We start from the raw sequence: 21,899 nt of genomic DNA, 5'->3' as shown, positions 1-21,899 counted from the left end.
CCCTTATCTTTGTTTGCTGTTGGCTGTCGGTCACACACTGCACATTGCAGTGGTAAGTGTGAACTGCAGGCTTTGTGCGGAGGCCTGAGCTGCCCCAGTTGTCTATTGACAATCGTCCACCAGTCTGTGTATTCAGCATCCATGAGGTATGCAGGACAGAAATGGGATACCCCCTTACAATTCTGGCTCCTGCAGGTCTTCACGAACATAGACGGACAATTGTAACTGATCAGATTGTGCCCTCTATTGATGGCTGAAAGCAAACCAGAGGGTGAGCAGATGGGACCAGAGCTTTCCCAGGGCCTGTAGCACAGCCATGTTGCTCACAACTGACTACTGGAAGAGAAGTGCGGGGCTCCTTTTCCCAAAGAAGCTGAGCATGTAGCTTCTGCAGTACACTCGAACCATGCTACAGGGAGCAAGGAGCCAGGCATCCAATTCCAATGGCAGTACAGAGAGTTACTGTTCAACCAGGTGCCCAGCTTTTTGTTCCCGGTGCTTGTGTACAGTTTGCCTGCTTGCTGGAGAATCGAAAATCAAATGGATTTTTTTGGCAGAGGTATAATGTGTGTCAGCGGGAGGGGAATCAGGCAACTCTGTTCATTGATGCTGGACATGTGGCCTGTCACTTCTAGGTTACCAGGTTGAAACCAGCCAAGATCTGCAGTGATTGAGAATTGCTGTGCCATGACTCTTTTGTGTCCTTTATGTAACTGGTTCGTGGGTTCCCATCTGTTTCCTAGTAGCCTGCGTTGGCAGAAACACCCCCGTAATTGTCGTCATCTTCCCAGAACTGTCTGTGCACTTTTCTCTACATCATCCCTCTTGAATGGAACATTCTCCCTGGACTAGTCTGTAAGACCACTCCCGTGTCGTCCTTCATATCCCTCCCCAAGACCCATTTCTAGTGTGATGACTATAAGAAATTGACCAACTAATAATAGGTAGGCACACTTGGGGGTAGTTGATGCTGATTTGTAAAAATGCTCGGGCTGTATGTTTTATCTCACTTGCCCACCTGCCCCCTTTCATGGGTTGCTGGTGCACTCAGATTGTAAACTCATCCTGGCCGGGACTGTGTCGTCTTGTGTGCATGGAAAGTGCCTAGCGCACAGTGGGCACTACTGTAATACTGTTAGTAATCAGCCCGTTTATTGGCAGTCTTTGCAGAGAAGGTAAGGATTAAATGGGGCACAGAATATCGTGTCGCCCCAGAGATGGCTTTTCCAGGACTGGGTTGAGGGTATGTTGGCTGGTCAGTGGAGGGATAAACGGCACTGGTGCTAATTTACTGAATTATCAGAGGATTTTAGTCTCCAGTGCAATCAGTTGACACTAGCACGAAACTCTCTATCAATTGAAATTTTTTTAAAAAATCAGTTTAAAAAGCATAAAAGATTTCTCTTTGAGAAGACAAAGGAAGTATTCTGCTTATTTTTCTTTGTATAGTTACCCTGTGAACTTACCTCTTTCTCAAAGATAGGGAAATGCTTTATCTCAGATTTGATTAGCGAGCAAGCTTACCCTCACCTTCAGCCCCCAACTAAAACCCCTCCAACGCATTATTAAGGGTCTACAACCTATCCTGAAGGATGACCCAACACGCTCACAAATCTTGGGAGACAGGCCAGTCCTTGCCTACAGACAGCCCCCCAACCTGAAGCAAAGACTCACCAACAACCACATACCACACAACAGAACCACTAACCCAGGAACCTGTCCTTGCAACAAAGCCCGTTGCCAACTGTGCCCACATATCTATTCAGGGGACACCATCACAGGGCCTAATAACATCAGCCACACCATCAGAGGCTCGTTCACCTGCACATCCACCAATGTGATATATGCCATCATGTGCCAGCAATGCCCCTCTGCCATGGACATTGGTCAAACTGGACAGTCTCTACGTAAAAGAATAAATGGACACAAATCAGACGTCAAGAATTATAACATTCATAAACCAGTCGGAGAACACTTCAATTAGTCAGGCATGACCAAGGGAAGGTCATGCCTGACTAATCTAATCGCCTTTTATGATGAGATTACTGGTTCTGTGGATGAAGGGAAAGCAGTGGATGTATTGTTTCTTGACTTTAGCAAAGCTTTTGACACAGTCTCCCACAGTATTCTTGTCAGCAAGTTAAGGAAGTATGGGCTGGATGAACGCACTATAAGGTGGGTAGAAAGCTGGCTAGATTGTCAGGCTCAACGGGTAGTGATCAATGGCTCCATGTCTAGTTGGCAGCCGGTGTCAAGTGGAGTGCCCCAGGGGTCGGTCCTGGGGCCGGTTTTGTTCAATATCTTCATAAATGATCTGGAGGATGGTGTGGATTGCACTCTCAGCAAATTTGCGGACGATACTAAACTGGGAGGAGTGGTAGATACGCTGGAGGGGAGGGATAGGATACAGAAGGACCTAGACAAATTGGAGGATTGGGCCAAAAGAAATCTGATGAGGTTCAATAAGGATAAGTGCAGGGTCCTGCACTTAGGATGGAAGAATCCAATGCACAGCTACAGACTAGTGACCGAATGGCTAGGCAGCAGTTCTGCAGAAAAGGACCTAGGGGTGACAGTGGACGAGAAGCTGGATATGAGTCAGCAGTGTGCCCTTGTTGCCAAGAAGGCCAATGGCATTTTGGGATGTATAAGTAGGGGCATAGCGAGCAGATTGAGGGACGTGATCGTCCCCCTCTATTTGACATTGGTGAGGCCTCATCTGGAGTACTGTGTCCAGTTTTGGGCCCCACACTACAAGAAGGATGTGGATAAATTAGAGAGAGTCCAGCGAAGGGCAACAAAAATGATTAGGGGTCTGGAACACATGACTTATGAGGAAAGGCTGAGGGAGCTGGGATTGTTTAGCCTGCAGAAGAGAAGAATGAGGGGGGATTTGATAGCTGCTTTCAACTACCTGAAAGGGGGTTCCAAAGAGGATGGCTCTAGACTGTTCTCAATGGTAGCAGATGACAGAACGAGGAGTAATGGTCTCAAGTTGCAGTGGGGGAGGTTTAGATTGGATATTAGGAAAAACTTTTTCACTAAGAGGGTGGTGAAACACTGGAATGCGTTACCTAGGGAGGTGGTGGAATCTCCTTCCTTAGAAGTTTTTAAGGTCAGGCTTGACAAAGCCCTGGCTGGGATGATTTAACTGGGAATTGGTCCTGCTTCGAGCAGGGGGTTGGACTGGATGACCTTCAGGGGTCCCTTCCAACCCTGATATTCTATGATCTCTCTGGTCACGCGATTACAGACATGAAGGTCGCTATCTTAAAACAAAAAAAACTTCAAATCCAGACTCCAGCGAGAAACTGCTGAATTGGAATTCATTTGCAAATTGGATACTATTAATTTAGGCTTAAATAGAGACTGGGAGTGGCTAAGTCATTATGCAAGGTAGCCTATTTCCCCTTGTTTTTTCCTAACCCCCCTCCCCCCAGACGTTCTGGTTAAACTTGGATTTATGCTGGAAATGGCCCACCTTGATTATCATACACATTGTAAGGAGAGTCGTCAGTTTGGATGAGCTATTACCAGCAGGAGAGTGAGTTTGTTTGTGTGGGAGGAGGGTGGGGGGGGGGTGAGAAAACCTGGATTTGTGCTGGAAATGGCCCACCTTGATGATCATACACATTGTAAAGAGAGTGGTCACTTTGGATGGGCTATTACCAGCAGGAGAGTGAGTTGGGGGGGGGGGGCGCGGAGGGTGAGAAAACCTGGATTTGTGCTGGAAATGGCCCAACTTGATTATCATACACATTGTAAGGAGAGGTTTCAGAGTAACAGCCGTGTTAGTCTGTATTCGCAAAAAGAAAAGGAGTACTTGTGGCACCTTAGAGACTAACCAATTTATTTTAAATAAATTGGTTAGTCTCTAAGGTGCCACAAGTACTCCTTTTCTTTTTATTGTAAGGAGAGTGATCACTTTAGATAAGCTATTACCATCAGGAGAGTGGGGTGGGAGGAGGTATTGTTTCATGGTCTCTGTGTATATAATGTCTTCTGCAGTTTCCACAGTATGCATCCAATGAAGTGAGCTGTAGCTCACGAAAGCTTATGCTCAAATAAATTGGTTAGTCTCTAAGGTGCCACAAGTCCTCCTTTTCTTTTTATTGTAAGGAGAGTGATCACTTTAGATAAGCTATTACCATCAGGAGAGTGGGGTGGGAGGAGGTATTGTTTCATGGTCTCTGTTTATATAATGTCTTCTGCAGTTTCCACAGTATGCATCCGATGAAGTGAGCTGTAGCTCACGAAAGCTCATGCTCAAATAAATTGGTTAGTCTCTAAGGTGCCACAAGTACTCCTTTTCTTTTTGCGAATACAGACTAACACGGCTGTTACTCTGAAACCTTATAAAAAGCGTTTCCATAGAATAGATAAAAGTGGATGAGAATTTTGAAATCTGGGTTTTATGAAAAAAAACTTCTTTCAGGGAGCTATACAGGCCCCTTTTTTGTTCAATAACATATTTATAGCTTGTCCTTCCTAGCTTCGTCCTGGCAAATTCACACACACTCACACACACCCTGGCCTTTTAAATTCTTGCCTGACCTTTGGGAGACACTGCTGTCTTTGCAGAATTCCTTGGTTTTTCAGAGGATTTGATTCCCCTTTCAACTCAGTGCCTGCAGCTCTAGAGGAACATTGTTCAAGGCTTCGTTGCAAAATATATTTCCCTCCCCTTTCCTGCTTTGCTGAACTTTATCACCTTTAGAAGAAGGAAAAAAACACAAACAAACCCTCTCCTCCAATTTCCCAGCAATTACCCTGGGCCAAGTGAAATCTTTGTTTTTTATTTTCTATTTATTATCGTAATAACAATACCGCTGTATTGAAAAGTAGAATTTAGCCCTGTTCATGTAGCAACCATCCTATATCTTCCTTATCACCTCTCTACTCTGTGTCTCTTTTGCAATCTTACTTGATAACCTCCCTTCTTCCTTGTCTCTGTGCCTCTTCATTTTTCTCTCCAGCATTAGTGCATACTTGTGTTAACAAGCAATATTTCTGCCAACATATGAGGGGTGTTTTATATCTCAGTCCCTCCAGCAAAGTCTTCTTCATTGGAGCTGGATGCTCCTTTTTTCTGCCCCTTTAACAGGTGCCTGTGAGATGCAAAACAGGGCAGGGTGTAGGGGTCAGAGGTTGACTGGATTGTAAACACTGTTTGTTTGTTCTTTCATGAAAATGGAGGTTTGCTAATATAAGAGTATATTGGGTAATATTTATCTCTGTAAATACATTTTGGGATGTTGTTTGCATGGAAGATGTTAAATGTGGATGTCCCAGTTTTTGGTGGGTTGATCTTCCCACATCCTGCAAAATCCCAGACATGTCAGGATCAGTTCCATGGGATCTTGCATTTCTAAGGCACTTCGCAGGCCACTCTGGTGTGGAACACAGTGCACGTTTAACAGCTCTTGCTGAAGTACATTTAGGACAGAAAGTGAAGAGTAACGCAATTAGAATCAAATAGGACAAATAAGCCCTTTAGGGCAGAGACTATGTCTTCCTTTGTATTCATACAGCACCCAATACAATAGGGCCCCAATCAGGACTGGAACCTTTGGCTGTTACCACTGTGCAAATAATTGATGATAAAGCTATCCAATTGAAACTCATGGTGGGGTTTGGGCAGGAGACTCTCTTTATTCACATGGTGGTGAGGTAGAACTGCACATGCCTTTTTCTCTAGGCAGCTTTTGTTTAGAGTCTCTCGCCCTGAAATAGATAAGTCTCACAGTCATTCCATATCTACAAGTTGGCCTAACTGAAGAGACCTACGCTTCTTGCTTGTTTAGTTTTTTCTTTAACAAAATGCAAGGTAGAGAAATCTTCCTTGTCTAATACTTACTTTCACCAGCCACATAATGGAAGAGGCAAGTGATCTGTCTCACTGATAGTCTGCTACATTCACTTATTCCTCTCATGTGCCCTTTCTTATCCTCCATTCATATTTTAGTTTCCACCTTCCCAAAGCTAGCACTTCTCCTTGAATCTCACCACAGAGCTCTAAGCCTGCTACAGTAACAATACAGCAAGGGGACTGTTTTTCTTCTTTCTCCAGTAACAGAAGTACGCTCGTATCACACAAGGTTGCACAACATCTAGTCGCTGGATCTCTTGCAGGCTAATATCAATAGGCCTTCTGTATAAAGTGCTGGCTCTTTAAAATGGGTAATTTTTTTCAAAGCCTGTTAAATTCTGAGTAGGTGGGTGACAATAAATCCTATTTCCAAAGGAAATACATTTCTATTTTGTGTGTCCCTGTTTTCTTTTAGACCAATCACTGTACTCTTTGGACAAAATGAACTCTTAGCGATACAAGCTCCGTGAATTTGATCCTTGGCTGTCAATTGTAGCAAAGTACACATCAAGTTCGAAATATTTTTTGCAGCAACTTGGCTGGCTCTGAGGTCTGGGAAGTAGAAGGGTTGGTATGTTCCCATGACATTTCATTTTGTGTCTGAATGGAGTTAATTAACTATTTTTCATTAGTATTTTTCCTGCGACTGTTTTATATTTACATGATCAGTAAACAGTGGAAAATAACAATATTGTAGTCTCGTATTCAAATGTGGAAACTTTGGAGACTTTATAGCCTGTCTGTCTGCAATTCCCCCCCCAGTCCTTGGCTCTGTCTTTTCTTTCTGTTGTGAAGTGTTTTCATTACATTAAGAACAGCAATAAAATTTTATGGCAAAGAAAACATGTGACCATATTACCCTTTGCAAAATAGCATTTTCTTATGAGCTTTCTGTTTACATCTCTAATGCAGATCCAAAAGGAGAGCAAAAGTCCATTCCTACACCTAGGGCCTGGTTTACACTTAAAAGTTGTACCAGTATTACTATTATGGGACAGAAAGGGATGAGATGTTTTGGTTTGTTTTTTTTTTAAATCTGGATAGTTATACTGGTAAAAGCCTTAATGTGGATGCACTTGTGATGCATTGCCCCTGGGGTGCCACTTGGAACTGGGGTACCACTGAGCCCACCTGACCCGCCAGCCTGGGCTCCCTTTTGCACTTTGGTGCTGTGATAAGTTGCCAAGCTCTCCAAGCTTGCTCTTTCACCAGCACACACACACAGGTAGGGATACACCCAGCTGCAGCTTCACACAGATGCTGAGATTGGCTCTGCATGGGAAGGCTCAGCTAAGGCATCTCCTTGTCGCTAAGGCACCTTCCCCCACCCCAAGTGTAAACCCAGAATTATATCATCTTCTGCTGCACAGGGAACTGTACAGTGTAAACTCATGAAATTCGTCCCCTCCCTCAATATGGAGGAAGATATGCAACAGCTTTCTGCCCCAAATATGATTTCTACACACTGGTTTTAGACAGTTTATTAGCAAGTTTATTAACTACAAAAGATAGATTTTAAGTGATAGCAAACAGATCAAGGCAGATTACCTTGGTAAATAAACAAAACCGGAGACTGAATTTAACACACTAGATAGGTAGGAAATGAATTAGCAAATTCTCACCCTGAGTGATAAACAGGCTGGCAGATTCCTAAGGCACAAGCTCCATTGGCTTTCATACACAGGCTAAAAATCCCTCTAACCTGGGACCATCACTTTCCCAGTTCAGTCCTTGCCCCTCAGGTGTTTCCAGGTGTGTTGTTGTGAGGAGAGTGAGGTACCATCATGATGTCATTGTCCCCCTTTTAGATCTTCTTCCCACTTGCTGGAAAGCTCTTTTGCTGTGACCTGAGTCAAACAGTTCCCATTGTGTAGTGCTATCTCTGAGAGGTTTCTGTTCTACACAGTTCCTGGGGTAATCCTGGTGCTTGTGTGCATTTCCTCAATAAACCATTCACATTGTTTGGCCTTTTTACTGTTGTACCTGAAAGGCTGCTTGTGGGTGTGTTCAACCTCAGAACGGGTTTCAGTAACACCTACATAGCCAAACTTCATAACTTCACATATGATGATAGCACATACAATTCAATGAGAGGTTAATGTCTAGCAGATCAAGACTTTTACAATGATACCTCACAAGGCATACTTTGTACAAAACATATCCTAATGACAGTGGTGAATATTGGGGAGCCATGGTGTCGCACACTGATGCCAGTATAAGGGTATCTTATGTCAGTATAGTTATTCTGCTTCCTGTACATGAATAGGTCACAACTGCATCCATGCTGTACCAGTTTAAACTATATAAATATAGTTAAAGGGAGAGAACGTTCTAATATAGATATGACCCCTGTTTTTCCTCCACTGCTACTACAGACTGTCTTTTTTCTCTCTTCTAGTTCTATGCTAATGTTTACTTAGTACCTTCTCTCCAAACATGTCGAGGTGCTTTTTGGCCAGGTATTGCCTAGTGAAGAGGCAATGTGATCTAGCAATTAGAACAGGTGCTGGGAGTCTGAACACTTGGGGCTAGAGTCTGCATCTAGATTTGTTTGGCTGGAAGACTGCCTAGTCATCCGTGGAGCTCAGGGTTTTGACCATACGGAACCAGTTGCAGCAGCTGGTTCTTGGATTATATTCCTGGGTCTACCTCTGATTTGTTATGGTTTCAATTAAAGTTAGTATATGGATGATGAGTATTTTGGAGCAAAATTGAAGGGAGAAACCAAGAGGATTGGGGTGGCCTTGACTGCCTGCGAACTACCTTCTGATCTTGGATTTGGATCTGATCTGATAAAGCCATAAAGTTTTCCGAGGAAGTGAGCCACATAAACTGTATCCTGATTATTCCCGTTGCAGTTCTGCAGCTGTTGCATTTAGACCCATAGCTCTATTGAAGGCCTGCTTAAAGAAATCAGACTGTAGGGATTTGTTTAAAGAAAAAATATAATAGCTTCACTGGGGCAGTTTTAAAGCTGGCACTTTTAATCTGTGGCACCATACAAGAATACATTGGTATATTTAGATGTGGAAAACCTGAAGTGGACATTCTAAAGTCAAAAACCAGATTTTAATTTTTTTTTTTAAATTTCTTAATTATTAAAACTGAACATTCTTAAAATCCTAACTTCCTTTTTTCTATTGACGCTGGGTGATTTAATTCAATGTGTTAAAAAAAAAAAAAGTGGTCGGTGAAAAGAGTCACATTCAATTTCTGGTTCTTGTGCCCAATGCTGCAATATTTGGTTACAGACACTGCTGTGGCATGCTTAAACCCAAACCAAAAACTTGTTCTCACCAATTTTTTTTGGAGGGGTGCATGTGTGAAGGGTGAGTAATTAAATTCATATTTCTGTTAGGTCACAACGTTTAAAAAATTCTTGAATTCTGGTTTTAAATCATTTGCCTGTGAGCCTCAAAGTGACTGCCTTAAATCAATTGTGGTGGCAATACTGAGAATTAAGGCTTCCATTCTGTTCTTAACTCACTTCACTGTGTTCTCAGAGACCTAACACAGAGAGCTGCAGCTTTTGAACAGACACAGGGTGAATTAAGGACAGACGTAGGTAGGCTGAATTTCAAACATTTGCCATGGAGGGTTTAGATTAGCCCCCAAACCTCATTTTTTCCTTTAATTATATGCAAACTATATAATCCTGTACTGTTGGGTCCCCCACCTCTTGGACTGGTTCATTGATCAGGGTAAAACGGTCTTTAAAAGAACGATTGTGCCTGGCAAACTTCCCACTCTACGTGGGACTGTTTTTAAAATAAGAGTTAGGCACTGAAGAGCCAAACCTTCAGAGACTAAGCAAAGCAGCACAGAATAAATCCATAAAAGCCCAATAGAAATATTATCTACCTACTCCGGTTGCAAGGCAACATCTTGGCTTTGTGTTTGTATATGTATCTTTATTTTTAATTGAATCTCTTTCCTTTGTGCTAGGAAGTTCCCTTTTGATCTACCTCCTTCAGTGAGGTTCATTTTGCTAATTCCATGGCAGGAGAAAAAGAAAATTGCCTTGTTTGTGACAAATCCCCTGATTAGAACAGATCTGAGGGAGGGAAAGTTTACTCTCTTCCACTCTCCTGGCAATAATGGCAGTTGAATGCACTGAAAAAGCCTGTCAGGACAAATTTGTAATGAGACCAAGGGATGGAGTGAAGAAACCTTTGTGAATAGCAAAGATTGGTCAGGTTATAGAGGTCTGGTTTGTTCTGGAGTCCCATGAAAGAGAAGCTAAGAAATATTCTGTTGAATTGACAGGGAAATTTGCAGTGCTTGGCTGGTAATTTAACAAAATCTCAGGCTTGAAGGATCTCAGAAGATAAACTGCGGACAGATACTGACAATACATAGGGCCACAGATTGAACAAGTGTTGTCATTGTCCATGTTCCCTGCACTCCATACTCAGAGTTAATTCTACGTAATCATTCAGAGAGCAGCAGACAATTAACATTGTTACAGCAGTCAGTAGATTTTTCTTCTAATGCCTGCTGGCTGGCTGGCTCAGGGGACCAGTAATGGGGCATAGACCTTGGACATGAAGCTCACTTATGCAGATCTAATGGTGGCAAACTCCTGACAGTTTGGAATGAGTTTGGGAGTCAGAGTGCAACTATCTAGTGGACAGGTGCTCACATGGCAACACCCAGCGCCACAACTTCCTCCTGCTTTCCCCCCACTTTCAGATCTTTAGCAGAGAGGCCAAGGGCTATGGAAACTGAACTCCCCTCTCATCTTTTGAATTTGGCCCTGCAGATCACGCTTGAGGCATGTACGGGAATGGGGGTAAGGAAACCTTGCCCTGTTGTTGCCCATGCTATTCCAGTTGTGTGGGTATGATGAGAAGAGAGGCTGTTTCCATGGCTGTCAGTCGGTCACTTTCTACCAGCACTTGAGGTTTCATGGAAAAATGCTGTTACGAGATCAACTTCAGCGTTCCTCTTTGTCATCGTGTGTGTGTGTGTGTGTGTGTGTGTGTGTGTGTGAGAGAGAGAGAGAGAGAGAGAAGTGGGTGAAGGTATCAAAATGGGAGAGTGAATGGAGAGTCTGGAAAAGCGGACAGTATTCTACGCAGCTCTAAATCATATTGGGCTGGCCACAGGTTGAAGACTTGATCAGGCATTTCACACTGGAGGGTGAATAATACAATTATGCAGGATTGCTTTATGGGCTTGTTGCTCTCTAACCACCAATTTAATCTCCAAGCAAAGATGAATGCTAACGTCTGAGGCCAAGTGGGCATAGTTGATGCAGGCACTTGCCAATTGCCTGAGGTCAGGTGGGCATGGCAGGTTAATGTGTTGCACAGTTTGCATGCTCTAGTTTGAAAGGAGGCATAATTAGTTTTTACCCAGCCAGTTTGTTCTTGCCAGCTGCTGTGTTAAAGCTCCTGGTGACTAAGGGCAGGATTAGTGACCCCCTAGACTTTGCCCATGTGCAGTTGCCGGTGCAAAAAAATTAACATGCATAAAAACACTGGCACAATTGCTGTGATTTCTCTTCCAGTCATAGGGTCTGTATGGTCAAATGCCCGTTTGTGTGTGTGGTGATTGCAGTTATGCGTGGTGCACATGGAAGACTGTCCCGCAATGGGGGTGTAGGCGATGACTCAACATTTTAATGTTGCTTGAAGGGAGCGATCATAGGCAGTGTACTACACCCTGTGTATCCATCGTCACCACCACGTGGCTACACCATGTTTGCAAGCCCTAAATGGGCAAAACACTTGTGCCTATGGCTGTATACCTCTTCAGGGTGCTCATCTGTCTGTCTGTATTTGAGAAGCTGAGTGGTGCTTATTTGCAGGTACCCAAAATGCACTACCTTCTCCTAGCTGCATCAAAGTTGGTGTTTAAGCTTTGGGACCCACCAGTTCATTGCAAACTGGCCAAGGAAAAATTACTTTTGACCACTAGGGTAGATTCAAAACAGCAAATCAGATTAAAGGTTCCATTTTTAAAATACAGCCGTGCTAATACTGTTAACTGTATGGCACTAAAAACTTGCATATTTTGCTCTTTTTTCCTCCACATCAACCCGCACGGTTTCTCTGTCTACCTCCAAACAGCCTTTGACTGTAGCAGTAGCAGGTCAGACCACTGATGGATCAATGCAATCGGTAGCTTTTCTTGTTTACGCTGTACTTTCCCCACAGCTTCTTACTGAAATGGGGCTATGATTAAAGGCTGTGGCTTCTGATAATTGCAATCCTGGAAACTGAGTACAAGCAACAGATAGGTGGCTATGCCATCCCCAAGGTCGTTGGTTCTGTTACAGAACAAGCTGGTTGGCCTTAAATCAGTCCCTATTCAGGACCTTAGTTGGCTGGCTTCCCTCCACACTCCACCCCCTACTCCGCTACCAGTTTCTATGGATGTGGATTAAACCTGCTGTGCTCAATAAAATAAGCATGTGGGAAATGGCTGGGAATGCATTAGACTGTTTGGAGTTTGCATTTTGCCATTAGCCTGCCCTAATGGGAAAGGGGTGGGGGTTATTTGTGAAGTACCCCATCTGCACCTAAGATAAAAATGGAAGTAACTTGATACATTCCCTAAAATCTCTAACCACCACCTTTGCTTTCTCTAATTCCCAAAGAAAGCTTGCCCTGTGACACCCAGCCTACATGGCCCCATAAGTGTGGAGCCAATAGTTCTGTATTTTTTAAGAGCAACTTCCACACTGGTGGATACAAAAGTTGTAAGAAATCAGAAGCAGGTTGCACAGGGGAAGGGGTTGATTATGCTTCCTTGGTAGCAACAAAATGCAAAGGAGACAAACAATGGAGCAAAGCTGTGTGTACACAGTGGTGTGTGCGGTGGTGGTGTATGGAAGATGCTGTTGAAATGGATTCCTTGGGCTTTGCAGCTTTCAATAACCTATCAAGAAGGTTGTTTTCTGAGGCTAAGAGAATACCATTTTGGTCCTGATCTAGCAGGAGTCACACCCAGATGAGTGGTTTGATGCAGTGGTTAGGAAGGCAGATGGTAGGCAGCCTTTGCCCCTTCTAGTTTATGAGCCTATAGAGGAGCAGAGCTGGAGTGGACAAGTAGTTCTTTCCTACTCTGGACTCCTCTGAGAGCCCAGAGCTCTGTGATGAAGATAATGATGCACTTAGAGGGGAAGGAATTTGGCAACCAGAATGCCCTTTGGGCCTCCAGGTCTTGAGGATGATGATTATTAATAATAATTTAATAATAGCACTTTATGAACATTAGCTAACTAACCCTCCCAGCGCTCGGGGGAGGGAAGTGTTATTACATTTTACAGAAGGGGGAGCTGAGATGCAGAAATGTGCTCTGACTTGCCCCAGGCCACGCCAATCGGTGGCAGGCGCCGTGAATGGAACCCAGGAGTCCTGATTGACAAGCAGCGAGGCAGCTCTGCCTCTTGCTGAAATCCCCAGCGCATGCCTTCAGAGCCAGAAATAGAGTCTCTCAAGCTCGGTCACCCCTCAGGAGAAGAGATGAGGATCCTTCACTTGCAGTGGTCATACAAAGAGCAGGCAAGGCTAGACGTATGGCAGCAGCACTAGGAATAGGCCGATTGTAGAAATGAGAAGGTAGCAACACCCATGTGAGTCCCATCTAAACCATTGCCTTGCGGGGGCAAGTATAGAACGGCTTTCCCTACAATAGGCCCACTAATGCTTCAGCCCATCTTATTTTAAATGACTCAGTTGATGGGCTCCCACCATTGCCCCAACTGAGTAGCTCTTGTCACTGGGAGCTTTCCCTACCATCCAGTGTATGTTTCCCTTTGCTCGGTTTCATTACTGAGTTAGACCCACTTGGAAAACCATGCATCGCTCCCCTTCACCCTTCGACTTCGATGGCTGCATTCCCCTCTCGTTGCCAGTTAGCCCAGCTATACGGGTTTAATTACAATGAATTGCCTAACCTCAATAGAAGAGCCTGCATTATTAAATCGGGAATGGACATGACCTGATACGATTATGAGGGCTTTCCAAGAAAAGGTCTGAACATGCAGCACGTGGAATGAAAGATTCCTTCTGTACGAAGGCCCCAGGTGGCAGAGAGGTTACAGGTACAATTACAGGCGTCAAATAGGGATTGTGTCAGAACTCGTTACCTTAATGTGGTTAATTTGTGAGCAGAGTGTAATTGTACAACCCAGTTAAACCAGAGTGCAGGGGGAAGCGAGGATGTTGCCTTTATACCACTTGTTGCTATGAGGTGAGGTCAGTGTTCTTAACAGACAGTATTTTGAGTAGGGAGTATCAACTGGAAGGAAGGGCAAGTGGGTATAAACAGAGCACTGTAGCCGGTGTTCTACACCTGTATAGTAACATCCTGCTCCGTGGGCGTATTGGACACCATTGAGCATGTGTGGGCCCTGGCAGTCTGAGCTGCGAACGGGTACCTTTGCACAGATTCCTGAGCACGTGTAGCAGTTTTAACTGTGAGCCGTGCGGTAAAAGGGTGGGAGATGCTATGCTTGTCTGTGTCAAACAGAATTCCCTGAATCTCCAGCTTAAATGCCGGGCCCTTTTTAGCAAATGTTGTTTGGCTTTGTTTGAAGACGGGCAGATGAAGTCAGACAGGCTCATCAGTGAGGCTTTGAGGGCTTGGCCCGTGGGGGAGAAATAACTTGCAGACCTTTCTGGACTGACTTCTGGGGTGTGACCTTTATTGTCCCACAATGTGTAACGCTGTGGCTGCCGCGTCTGTACAAATATGGCTTTCCTGGTGCAGTTAAGCATGTCCCTAGGGATGTGCCGCTCCTGCCTGATATGGGGAAATGGAACTTCGGTGCAGGGTGGGAAGAAGATGTCTGCTCTGGCGGGTGTGCCCTCCAGAGCACGTTTGCTACTGAATGGGAAGGCAGGCTCTGTCATTAAACCACTCAGGGCACGTCTACGCAGTCTGCGGAATCGAGCCTTCCAGCCCAGTCGACAGACTTGCACTCACGCTACCGCCCTAAACATAACTGTGTAGACCAGTGGTTGGTCCCTGTGGCCTGTCGCTTCCCGCAGCTCCTGTTGTCTGGGAACAGCGAACTGCGACCACTGGGAGCTGCGGGGGGGCTTTGCCTGCGGACGGTTAACATAAACAAAATGTCTTGCGGCCCGCAGTCAGATTACCCTGATGGGCTGCATGCAGGCCGCAGGTTGCCCATCACTGGTGTGGACGGCACTTTGAAGTTGTGGATCAGCCTTGAGCTTGGGCTCTGAAGCCCACCCCACTCCCTAGGCTTCAAAGCCTGAGCTCCAGCCCATGCCGCAACGTCTACACAGCTATTATTTGACTCCATCCCTGCTGACTAGCAGCTCGGTGATGCAAAGGCATGGGCTAGGTACATGCTATGGCAAGTGCAGGGGTGTGTGTGTGTTATGTCCTATCCGTTCACCCACCCCAACACCCACACAGCCCAACCAAGGAATAATGAAAAGTTATGCTTTATTTTTCCTGTGGTGCTTAAACACTGCTTCTGTAGCACATATTCTGTGGCTCATTTCACTTCTATTTGATCATGTGCCCTGAAGAGGCAGCCAACCTCCCTGACACCAAGCCAAGGCATCTGTGAAGCGCAACACAGCACCGAATCCGGATTAAAACTATACAAACCCTCTTTGCACAGAAGCTATAAAGTTCCCAGCTGGGGGATATTTCCTGCATTGGCAGCACAGATTTCTGGCTGGCGACTCAGGGATTCTGTGCTCCTGGCCACTACCTTGTGAGTTGCAGCTCTGCTTGGCCTTGGTAACAGACAGTTACTGTGTGCTGCAGCCGGGGGAAAGGCAGACCGAGATCTATGGACTGTTGGGGAATAAAGAAGTGCTGGAGCCCTGAACAGTCTGTTATCAGTATAACAGTCCTTCCGCGGTAATCAACTCAGTGTCCTTGGCAAGGTTCTGGGGTGTAAAGAAACGTGCACTTGAGTAGGTTGCAGTGTAGCCTGATCTATCAATTATTTATTTATTCTGTTAATTGCTTAAGAATTTCCAGTTATCGCTTTGAGGGTTGACAAGTTCTTGTCCCGAGATCAGGCCCAGGATTATTTGATTTCTTTCATGTGTAGAGATCTCGTTGTTCTGTATACTCTCACCATGCAAGCAACCACGCTCCTTACAAAAGGAAGAATCTGCTTTGCTGGTGGCAATTCTGAATTGTGTGAGTATCTGATAGAGAGCCACTTGGCCCTAGCTTCCTTAGCCAACTCTGACTCCCTCGTGTGATTCAGAGGAACACGTAATGGTAAGCACAGCGTGCAGGAGGTGTCCCGATCAGAGCACGGGTCTCAGCAGGAGCAGACTCAGAGAATGGGGGGCACAACTTGCTGCTGGCACTAGGGGCCTGCTAAAGGCTTAATTGGTTTAACCCAGCTGAAGGTGAGGGAGCAGTGGCAGCAGGGCAGAGACAGACAGTGAAGGAGAGACCATGTGGGATGAAAGGCATTGGGTCAGGTGGAAGGGACGAATATCAAAACAGGCCATTGAGTTGGGTAACTCCCATTGGCACTTACTTAGAGCCCACCCCAGCAAACCAGCTCAGACTCATCATATTGCCGGGGAAAGTTGTCCTTTTTCATTGATAGAAAGTGCTACTGGATGAAAATGTGCTAGATTCTAGCAGTCTCCTTGTCACCCGGCTTTATTTTGTGTGTTCCTTTTCTAGCCAGCCTGGGTAAACGTGATGGTGCGTGGGAGCTGAAATTTTGCAGCGCAAGCAAAAAGTGGTGCCTTGGCTTTTAATACCCCTTTTCTTCCTTCTCTGATATGAATCTGTGGAATGTAGCCTTCCAAAGGGAGAAGGGTTAACCCAGAGCGCTGCTGATTGCCATGTGATAACAGTTGCCTGTGTGATTAGTGCAGATCCCTGCTGTAAGAGGAATCACATGGGAGGCAACCCAGCTGGTCAGATGCTAAGGTGCCTCACAAATCCTGTGCTGCTCCCCTGTCTTCCTCCCTCACAAAGGAGAGCACTTGTTTCATTGAAGGAGAGGTGTCTGGGTTTAGGCTCCAGATCAAACAGCAGGAAACAAAACAACCTCGGAGAGATTTAAAGCAAAACAAATAACCCCTGTGGGTGTGCTGGAAGGGCTTTCAGTAAATTTACAATCAAATCCTCTTTTTTATGGCTTTTTAATTCAATAGTGGATAAATAACAGGAACCTTTGATATTTAGACCCTAAGATAGCTGACTTCCCTTCCCACAATTCAAAGGGGATACCATAACCTGCTGCTTTATTGCGTCACTGGTGGAACTAGAAGAAATCCTAGGTCTTTATCGAGAAAAAGCAGCCTTTGGTGGAAGGATGATATAATAGCAAAGTCTTTTGAGCATCTTTCAGCCAGAAGGATCCCAAAGCATTTTGCAAGCTGCATAATACAGAAATCATTTCAACCACGGCTCAAATGTAGCTAGCGCTGGGATGGAAGGAGCAGCTGTTTAACAGCCACCCAGCATTGCTGCACAACCATTCAGGACAGGGAATAAGCGAGGATCCCCTATTTGGTTGAAACGGCTGGGGAGCTTTAGGGAGGCAGGATAGAATTGTTCCCCTTGGAATTTAGCCAATGGCATCAAGGCCCCAACCTCTGTTATTGGCACATAAAGTGTCTTAGGGCAGGTCTACGCTACCACTTAAGTCAGTCTAATTTACGTCGCTCGGGGGTGTGAAAAAGATGCAAGTTACAGCGACCTACACGCTGGCCAGCCGGCGCCATGTTGGCAGGAGATGCTCTCCCGTCAGCGTAGAACGTCTTCGCCGGGGCGGTACAGCATCGGTGCAGCTGCACCGCTGTAGCACTTGTCGTGTAGCCCAAGTTCCAGCAGTGGTGAGTCCAGGAGAAACAGCATGTGGGCTTTGGTGCTGGGGATTAGGTGTTCAGAGGTGCCCTTAGGAAAGCTGGCTGCTTTCATGGGGCTTTCATCTCCTGATTTCCGCTTGCTAACTTGCATCAAAAGAAGCTAAAAATACATTAGCTCCCTCAAGTGACTTTCCCACGTAAGCAATCGTCGCCGTTGTCAGATGGGATGTTGTGCAGCGGTGAATGGGAGGGGAGGTGTCTAGGAGGTGTTCTCTGTTCGCATGATCCATGCTGTGGGAAAGTTGTGAGAACTCTTGCTGTAGTTAGTTGTTAATTTCACTTATCCTAGTTTTAGTACAGTGGAATCACACAATGTGAAACTGGAGTAACGCAGTAGGAGATGAACCCAATAGAAACCTGTCTACATCTTTTCTAACACAAACGCAGCCTGCTTTGCATCAACACAACTAATGCCCTATCGGCAGATTTTTTTGTCCCCGGGTGTTGCCAGACCATTTCGCTGCCTAACTCCTGTCTGTGTCAACCTGCAACAGTCTCTGGGATTCAGCCTTTGTCTGCTTCTCACATCTTAATATTCTGTCCTGGTTTGTTTGTTGTCCCTATGTAGGTGATGTGTCAAACCTGAGTCCTGAACACTCCTTCGAAGGCACAAATGTTGATGTGGGGAACATCGTTCTGGCTTTGTATAGCGGTCTCTTTGCCTATGGAGGCTGGTAAGATGCTGGCATATTACTCATTGCAGTGTAGTTTAGTTCTTTGTCTTCAGCTCTTTGAGAGAGTTGGCAGGGAGGGCACGGCCCAGAACTTCTAGTCTAGCTCTACTCGTCACCAAGGTAACAGTGCAATTGCTTCATTTTTGTCTCGTGTGTTTCATGCTCAATCCTTACAGCCCCTCCCCAGTCCCTGGGTGCAAGTACAAGAAAGTGGTTTCAGTGGCAGTATTTAAAACAGGGAGCAAGTATAGGGGCAACCTGGTAAAATGCCCAGGTTATATGGTGAGCGAACTCCAGGGAAACCAAGAGACACTAAATAAGGTGGGATTGTCTGGGTGGGCCAGAATTGTCACACACGGAGAAGGATATTTGAAGAGTCAGGGGACAATTAGGTGCAGCGAGACAGCAAGGCTATTCCAGCTAACCAAGGCAGCATGGGAGAAAGGATTCATCACATGCTCTGGGCTTGAGAAGGCTCCATCCCTCATTGTGGGCAGGAACTCAGAGGTAATATGCCTTATATGGGCCATTGGTTCAAACTGGCTGGATTTTGGCAAAACCGTGCCAGTGGCTTGTGTAGGAGCAAAGGTCAAAGTAGAGGTCGTGGGCCCAGCAGCTGTGACCACCAGCTGTCAGTTCTGACCCATCAGTCTGCCAATTGACAACTCCAAGCCAAAGCTCCTACAGGTTTCTTCATTAATCCCTTCACACTCTCATGTGTGCTCCCAGAAACCTGGGCTCTCTTTATTTGCAATAAAAATAAAGGCAGATTGTGGCCCTCCTCTGGCAATACAGAGGCGCTGCTAGCTGACCATAAGTCTCCGGCATGCAGTGATCCGTCTTATTCCAAGCAAGCTGGTTGCATTGCATGCTGGGACCTGCAGAGAACACTTGCAGAGAACACTTCTGTTTGAAGGTTTTTTAGGTAGCCTCAGCCCTTGTGCCATAGATTTGAGACACGGCCACCCTCAGTTTTGCAGAGCATGCTTTGGTTTGTGTGTCTCTAGTGGGGCTTGTGTATGCATGTTGAGGTTAGGGTTAGGCTGTTGGAGTCTTTGTCTAACTTCATTGATCTCTGTAACCAGAATTACCATTGTCTTTTAAATTGCAGGAATTACTTGAATTTTGTCACTGAGGAGATGATAAACCCTTACAGGTATGTGCACCACATGGTGAGCTCTTGGCTAGAGAGGGAAACTCACCAGCTGTTCACCCTCTAAATGCCACTTCCATCCGTTAACGTAAAGCCATCCTTTGTGTGTAGCAAGTGTCGTCACTAGCCATCCCAGGGAATGTAAAACAAACTCTCGCTTTGGGGGCAAACAAAACCTCTGCTGAGGGCGATGCATGCTAGATAATGAGACTGCTCTTCGTTAGTAAAGGATGGGGTTTTCTGCAGGGAGGGGGGAAAAGAAAATCTCTGTCTAAGAGGAGCCCTTGTTAAACCACCTTCCCCCTCTAGTCTCTTTTGAAAGTCCCATTTCCTTGGCCTGGCTCAGCAGCCGCTCCTTCACAGTTGTGATTTGCTGGCAGAAGGGGGTTTTCTTTGTTGCTTTATTGCAATTTCATGATTATATCTAATATATATTTTCACCAAAATGCCAGGGGGCTTGCCAGGATGTAGTTTTACTGTTTGCCACGCACACTTGACCTCTGCATTTTTTTTCCTCCCAAAGCATGGGCCTTTCTGTCCATAGCTTGTCTGTGTCAGGGTTATATGAGGGGATCTGGTAACATGAGATTGATCTCGCCAGAGCAGAACATCTCTGGCAAATCCCTGATGCCTGCAAGGAGGTGCAAACCGTGCGTGATTGCCAGCGGCACCGCTGGCTGCACTTTAGGCCAATTCCTGACCCCTGTGGTGATCAGCATGCTGCGAAGCATGAGATTCATTTACCCTTTCCTTGACATGTGTAATTACACATGTTTTTGTGGGCGGTAATTGTCCACTCCCTTTCCGAATGCAGCCACTCTGACTCCCTGACCTCCTGCAGCTTTGAGCTCCACAGGCAGATTGTCTGCTGCATTAAGAAGGATTTCCTTTTTAAATTAGTGTGCACAAACTAAGTTAGCCTATCAGGAAGGGCAAATCTGCCTTCACACCAGCTTCTCTTTGAGGATTTGTTTAGGTTACAGCTGAACGTGGTTCCCATGGGCTGCAGGGGTCCAGCCAGCTTTCTGGTGACTGCCAGCTATAGCCCTGATCTTCCCGTCTCCTTGCTAGACAGCCACAAGCACAAGTGCTTATCCTCGGGCCAGCAGACTGTTGTGCGTGTTCTAACATTGGTATCTGGCAGGAGGCCCATGTCAGCTCTTTTGAAATGAAAGTCTGTGCATTGAACCCAAGAACCATTTGCTCAGCCAGAGTCCACTCACAAACTGTCTTCTCCCCAAGAGTCCATCTCCTGCTGCCTCCCAGCCCCCAGGCTGGGCTACTTCTATTTTTGGAATTTTCTCCCCAACTTCTCCAAGGAGGACGGAGTCCAGATTGGACCCTCTGCAAGACCAAAGAAAAGCGGAATAAATTGGGCAGTCTTTAAGCCAATGCAAAAACCTATTGAGAAAGGCTGGTCTCTGCAACAGCAGCATCTCTCCCTAGCATGCTGCCTCTTGAATTATGTCTCCAACTGATCTTCAGAGCCCCAGATCCTAATACTTTATGATTTCCCTCTTCCTCCCAGAAACCTGCCTCTAGCCATCATCATTTCACTGCCCATAGTCACCTTAGTTTACGTGTTGACGAACTTGGCTTACTTCACTACCCTGTCAACAGAACAAATGCTGTCGTCTGAAGCCGTGGCCGTGGTAAGATGAGTCACATCAAAAACGCTCTTATCTATTTCTCTACGCTGCCTGAATCCCTCGTGCTATCTCTAGGTGGATCTCCCCATTCATTCAACACTGACCCTGGCTGCTTACAAGAAGCTGATGTTTGACAGTAGATGGGAGGTGGGGAAGGGTTGTCCCCACATGACACTGAGCTGGATTAATCAGAGCGATAAGCAAGGATGGGGGAGGGAAATAAATGGCATTGTTGTTCATAAATAACCCTAGCTGCCGGCTACTGGCCATGTAACTGTCCGATCAGTTACCAGAGTGTGACATTTATGGGAAAAGGTCGCTCCGTCAATATTGAACCGGGCTAATCTCTCCAAGGGTCAGTCTGTACTTGATTTTTTTTTAAAAAACAAATAAGCATTATTCTAATAGTTAAAATTAAAGCACCCACACAAATCCTGCTCCCTGGCCCTATGGAGAGTGTGCAGCTTTGTGTGAGCTTGGAAGCTAAGCAAGACTGGGTGTGGTCAGTATTGGAGGGGGACCCTCCAGCCCTGCATAAATTGGTGTTGGCAGTTCAACAGGCAGCATTCTCTCCTGTGGGTAACGTTGAACCCAGACACCAGCACGGTGCTTTGTGGTGCCGTGGCTGCTAGAGATACCAGCTCTGGTTGCATTACTCCAGGTTTATGCTGACGTGACTCCACTAAAATAGCGGAATTGCACTGGCATAAAATT

The 21,899-nt window shown here is 45.6% G+C and overlaps 1 protein-coding gene across 1 annotated transcript in view; it reads left to right on the top strand.

Moving 5' to 3' along the window:
- SLC7A5 (solute carrier family 7 member 5) overlaps nt 1–21,899 on the top strand; it is a 61,014-nt gene that overhangs the window by 29,393 nt on the left and 9,722 nt on the right. Inside the window, exons 3-5 of the mRNA XM_077831104.1 lie at nt 18,278–18,383; nt 19,495–19,539; nt 21,065–21,188. Of these exons, the coding sequence (XP_077687230.1) occupies nt 18,278–18,383; nt 19,495–19,539; nt 21,065–21,188 (275 nt within the window). The remainder of the gene's footprint in view (nt 1–18,277; nt 18,384–19,494; nt 19,540–21,064; nt 21,189–21,899) is intronic.

Source organism: Eretmochelys imbricata, chromosome 12 (genome assembly GCF_965152235.1).
Source record: "Eretmochelys imbricata isolate rEreImb1 chromosome 12, rEreImb1.hap1, whole genome shotgun sequence".
NCBI lineage: Eukaryota > Metazoa > Chordata > Testudines > Cheloniidae > Eretmochelys > Eretmochelys imbricata.
The sequence above is the reverse complement of the archived record's forward strand: the minus strand, read 5'-3'. Positions and strand labels throughout refer to the sequence as shown.